The sequence below is a fragment of the Pseudophryne corroboree genome, chromosome 1, assembly GCF_028390025.1.
Source record: "Pseudophryne corroboree isolate aPseCor3 chromosome 1, aPseCor3.hap2, whole genome shotgun sequence".
Classification (NCBI taxonomy): Eukaryota; Metazoa; Chordata; class Amphibia; order Anura; family Myobatrachidae; genus Pseudophryne; species Pseudophryne corroboree.
This window is the reverse complement of record NC_086444.1, coordinates 937,393,106-937,399,105: the sequence shown is the minus strand read 5'-3', so window position 1 is coordinate 937,399,105 and position 6,000 is coordinate 937,393,106. Positions and strand designations below refer to the sequence as shown.

The 6,000-nt window shown below is 50.5% G+C and overlaps 1 protein-coding gene across 1 annotated transcript in view; it reads left to right on the top strand.

Moving 5' to 3' along the window:
* Positions 1-2,102: 2,102 nt before the first annotated feature.
* The window catches only part of SETD7 (SET domain containing 7, histone lysine methyltransferase), a 120,759-nt gene continuing 116,861 nt past the window's right edge, over positions 2,103-6,000 (top strand). The window contains exon 1 of the mRNA XM_063920373.1: positions 2,103-2,358. Coding sequence (XP_063776443.1) covers positions 2,319-2,358 — 40 coding nt within the window. The 5' untranslated portion in view covers positions 2,103-2,318. The remainder of the gene's footprint in view (positions 2,359-6,000) is intronic.

The following is a 6,000-nucleotide window of genomic DNA, read 5'->3' as shown; positions in this document are numbered from 1 at the left end:
ATAAACCCTCTTGGTATTAACAGGGTTAATCTCAGAAATGTGTAATACATCTTTCATTGCAATAATCATGTATCGGATGGCCTTGGTCATTTTAGACTGTAAATGTGCCTCATCATCGTCGACGCTGGAGTCGGACTCCGTGTCGACATCTGTGTCAACCATCTGAGATAGAGGGCGTTTATGAGCCCCTGACGGTTTCTGAGTCGCATGGGCAGGCGCGGGCTGAGACCCCGGCTGTCCCAAGGCTGCAGCATCATCAAACCTTTTATGTAAGGAGTTTGCATTGTCATTTAAGACCTTCCACATATCCATCCAATCAGGTGTCGGCCCCGACGGGGGCGACACCACACTTATCTGCCCTTGCTCCGCCTCCACGTAACCTTCCTCATCAAACATGTCGACACAGCCGTACCGACACACCGCACACACACAGGGAATGCTCAGACTGAGGACAGGACCCCACAAAGTCCTTTGGGGAGACAGAGAGAGAGTATGCCAGCACACACCACAGCGCTATATAACACAGGGATTTTAACTTATAATAATAAGTGATTTACCCAATAGCTGCTTTATATGTCTTATTTGCGCCTAAATTTATGTGCCCCCCCCCCCTCTCTTTTTAACCCATCTTGTACCTGGATACTGCAGGGGAGAACCTGGGGAGCTGCTTCCAGCGGAGCTGTGAAGAGAAAATGGCGCTGGTGTGCTGAGGAAGAAGGCCCCGCCCCCTCAGTGGCGGGCTTCTGTCCCGCTTTCTGTGTCAAAAAATGGTGGGGGTTTTTACATATATACAGTGCCAGACTGTATATATGTATTTTAATGCCAAAAGGTACTTCAATTGCTGCCCAGGGCGCCCCCCCAGCGCCCTGCCCCCTACAGTGACCGGAGTGTGTAAGTGTGCTGGGAGCAATGGCGCACAGCTGCGGTGCTGTGCGCTACCTTAAATGAAGACAGGAGTCTTCAGCCGCCGATTTCGTCGTCTTCAAGCTTCTGTTCTTCTGGCTCTGCGAGGGGGACGGCGGCGCGGCTCCGGGAACGGACGATCGAAGACAGGTGCCTGTGTTCGAACCCTCTGGAGCTAATGGTGTCCAGTAGCCTAAAGGGCCCTACTCACTGGCCGACCCGCCGCCGAGCTGCCCGACGGCGGATACGGCCGACGAGCGACCCGGCGGCGGGGGGGGGCAGTGACGGGGGGAGTGAAGTTTCTTCACTCCCCCCGTCACGCGGCTGCATTGAAGTGCAGGCAAATATGGACGAGATCGTCCATATTGGCCTGCATGCACAGCCGACGGGAGACCAGCGATGAACGAGCGCGGGGCCGCGCATCGTTCATCGCTGGAGTCTCCACACTGAAAGATATGAACGAGTTCTCATTCATTTATGAACGAGATCGTTCATATCTTTCCGAAAATCGGCCAGTGTGTAGGGCTCTTAAGAAGCACAAGCTAGCTGCAAGCAGGTGGGTTTGCTTCTCTCCCCTTAGTCCCATGTAGCAGTGAGTCTGTTGCCAGCAGAAGCTCACTGAAAATAAAAAACCTAATAAATACTTTCTTTACTAGTAAGCTCAGGAGAGCCCACTAGGAGCACCCAGCTCTGGCCGGGCACAGATTCTAACTGAGGTCTGGAGGAGGGGCATGGAGGGAGGAGCCAGTGCACACCAGATAGTACCTAATATTTTCTTTAGTGCCCAGTCTCCTGCGGAGCCCGTCTATTCCCCATGGTCCTCACGGAGTTCCCAGCATCCACTAGGACGTCAGAGAAAAAAATCTTTGTTTACCAGTGTGGTCAGCGGCCTTCACACCCCTGAGCTATGCGAGACACAGGCCATGTTTGTGTTGCTGTTTTGAGTGTGAAGTAGCTTTACAATCAATGAAACATCATCAACACCAATTATCTCATTCTGATTCGTAATTTATGTGGTAAATGATAAAACTAAAGTACAGAGCGACAAAAGCAACAAGTGGATAAGTATTATTTGGGCAACACAAGTATGCAGCCCAGCTTCCAGCTATTATTATTACTACTGACTAATAGTACTATTCTGGGAAATGACATTATGCTGTTAGCACCGGGCTGGGTGATGTCATGAGCGGCTTAGTATGAGAGAGTAGACAGTGCAGGGAGCCAGACACCACAGACAGCAGTACTGTGTAGCCACACGGGGAGGCCTGCTGCTGCTGATGCTGTCTATAGTCAGTAGGGGGAGCCAGTGCTAGCTAACAGCACGCAGCCTCAGGCTCCGGAGGGAGGGGGCGCCTGGGAGCCACGCTGCTACTGCTGAGTGTTGTCAGTGTAGAGGAGGAGGAAGGAAGCCAGCCATGGATAGCGATGATGAGAACGTGGAGGAGACGGTGGAAGGTGGGTGCTCTGTGCTTGCTGCCTCCCTGCATGCTGCTGCTGTGGCTGAGATCCAGCTCTGGTTGTCTGATTGCAGCAATCGTGCTAAAAATAGCATGATCCCAAAAAGGGAAGAAGCAGTGCCATGCAGAAGGGGGAGGTCTGTGCCATGCTCTCAGCAATACATCGATCCATCCCCTACATAGACCTCAAGCCGCAGGGTCGTTTACATAGGACTGCGTTTCACTTAAAGTGGGGACCTGTCTACTGTGGGACTAGTAGTTCCGTTTGCAGTCTAGCCGTATGGGCATGTCCGTAATCCCATAGCAGGGGGAGGAGAATGTGCATGTGCTCAGAGACCCACTAGCCGGGTGACGGCACCTTTCCCTAGACTGGGATCCAGCAGCAGCTCCCTCACAGCCAGGGAATTTATAGATCCACTACATGCTGTACTATAACCTGCCAGTGCTGGAGCTGCCAGGCTGGCACCATCGGGTGGAGCACAGAGGGTTAACATTGGGGATATTAAGCCCCTTTCCCTAACTATTTAGATGCATGCATTCTGCAAGCAGTTAATACAAAACACTGGCATTCATTAATAATATTACATTTTTATCTCAATGTCTCTCAGATATTTTTAGTTGAAAGAAGTTGGTTGCAGAACGGTGACTTGATTACTGGTCTCTGTAGAAAACACTGTAACCTGTCAGACAGGATTTCACCGCATCCTGGAATAGTCCGGAGATTATTAAATCAGTTTAGAAGTCTTTCAGTCTTCATGCATAATCAGAAGGTGGTGGATCTAATGACAGGGAGGTTGTTGACTACTATCACCACATGTCTGATTTACACAGGAATTATTTTATTTATTTCTCTAACGTCCTAGTGGATGCTGGGACTCCGTCAGGACCATGGGGAATAGCGGGCTCCGCAGGAGACAGGGCACATCTAAAAAAGCTTTTAGGTCACATGGTGCGTACTGGCTCCTCCCCCTATGACCCTCCTCCAAGCCTCAGTTAGGTTTTTGTGCCCGTCCGAGAGGGTGCAATCTAGGTGGCTCTCCTAAAGAGCTGTTTAGAAAAGTTTTTTTTTAGGTTTCAATCTCAGTGATTCCTGCTGGCAACAGGATCACTGCATCGAGGGACTTAGGGGAGAGATTTCCAACTCACCTGCGTGCAGGATGGATTGGAGTCTTAGGCTACTGGACACTTAGCTCCAGAGGGAGTCGGAACACAGGTCAGCCTGGGGTTCGTCCCGGAGCCGCGCCGCCGATCCCCCTTACAGACGCTGAAGAGACGGCAGAACGGAGGTCCGGAAAGCAGGCGGCAGAAGACTCCTCAGTCTTCTTGAAGGTAGCGCACAGCACGGCAGCTGTGCGCCATTGTTGTCACACGGCTCACTGACTCAGTCACGGAGGGTGCAGGGCGCTGCTGGGGGCGCCCTGGGCAGCAATATAATTACCTTTAGTGGCAAAATAAATACATCACATATAGCCATTAAGGCTATATGTATGTATTTTAACCCAGGCCAGTTTCTTAAAAACCGGGGAAAAGCCCGCCGAAAAAGGGGCGGAGCCTATTCTCCTCAGCACTCAGCGCCATTTTCCTGCTCAGCTCCGCTGGTGAGGAAGGCTCCCAGGTCTCTCCCCTGCACTGCACTACAGAAACAGGGTAACAAAGAGAAGGGGGGCATAAATTGGCGATATTTATATATTAAGAGCGCATATATAGTAAACAACACCTTCTAGGGTTGTTTATATACATTTATAGCGCTTTTGGTGTGTGCTGGCAAACTCTCCCTCTGTCTCCCCAAAGGGCTAGGGGGTCCTGTCTTCGATTAGAGCATTCCCTGTGTGGCTGCTGTGTGTCGGTACGTGTGTGTCGACATGTATGAGGACGATGTTGGTGTGGAGGCAGAGCAATTGCCGATGATGGTAATGTCACCCCCTAGGGAGTCGACACCGGAATGGATGGCTTTAGTTATGGAATTACGTGATAATGTCAGCACATTACAAAAGTCAGTTGACGAAATAAGACGCCCGGCAAACCAGTTAGTACCGGTTCAGGCGTCTCAGACACCGTCAGGGGCTGTAAAACGTCCTTTACCTCAGTCAGTCGACACGGGTACCGACACAGATGAATCTAGTGTCGACGGTGAAGAAACAAACGTATTTTCCAATAGGGCCACACGTTATATGATCACGGCAATGAAGGAGGCTTTGCAGATCTCTGATACTGCTGGTACCTCAAAAAGGGGTATTATGTGGGGGGTGAAAAAACTACCTGTATTTTTTCCAGAATCAGAGGAATTGAATGACGTGTGTGATGAAGCGTGGGTTAACCCCGATAGAAAACTGCTAATTTCCAAGAAGTTATTGGCATTATACCCTTTCCCACCAGAGGTTAGGGCGCGCTGGGAAACACCCCCTAGGGTGGATAAGGCGCTCACACGTTTATCAAAGCAAGTGGCGTTGCCGTCTCCTGATACGGCCGCCCTCAAGGATGCAGCAGATAGGAGGCTGGAAACTACACTGAAGAGTATATACACACATACTGGTGTTATACTGCGACCGGCAATAGCCTCAGCCTGGATGTGCAGTGCTGGGGTAGTGTGGTTGGATTCTCTGACTGAAAATATTGATACCCTGGATAGGGACAGTATTTTATTGACTCTAGAGCAATTAAAGGATGCTTTCCTTTATATGCGAGATGCTCAGAGGGATGTTTGTACTCTAGCATCAAGAGTAAGCGCGATGTCCATATCTGCCAGAAGAAGTTTATGGACGCGACAGTGGTCAGGTGATGCGGATTCCAAGAGGCATATGGAAGTATTGCCATATAAAGGAGAGGAATTGTTTGGGGTCGGTCTTTCGGACCTGGTGGCCACGGCAACTGCCGGCAAATCCACTTTTTTACCTCAGACCCCCTCCCAACAGAAAAAGACACCGTCTTTTCAGCCGCAGTCCTTTCGCTCCTATAAAAAGCGACCAAAAGGACAGTCTTATCTGCCGCGAGGCAGAGGAAAGGGTAAGAAAGGGCAGCAAGCAGCCCCTGCCCAGGAACAGAAGCCCGCCCCGGCTTCTACAAAGCCATCAGCATGACGCTGGGGCTTTACAAGCGGACTCAGGAACGGTGGGGGGTCGACTCAAGATTTTCAGCAATCAATGGGTTCACTCACAAGTGGACCCGTGGGTCCTGCAGATAGTATCTCAGGGTTACATGCTGGAGTTCGAAAGGTCTCCCCCTCGCCGGTTCCTAAAGTCTGCTTTACCAACGTCTCCCTCAGAAAGGACGTCGGTTTTGGAAGCCATTCACAAGCTGTATTCTCAGCAGGTGATAGTCAAGGTACCCCTCCTACAACAGGGAAAGGGGTATTATTCCACACTATTTGTGGTACCGAAACCGGACGGTTCGGTAAGGCCTATTCTAAATCTGAAATCCTTGAACCTGTACATAAAGAAATTCAAGTTCAAGATGGAGTCACTCAGAGCAGTGATAGCGAATCTGGAAGAAGGAGACTTCATGGTGTCCTTGGACATAAAAGATGCTTATCTACATGTCCCGATTTACCCCTCACACCAAGGGTATCTCAGGTTCGTGATACAAGACTGTCATTATCAGTTTCAAACGCTGCCGTTTGGGTTGTCCACGGCCCCTCGGGTCT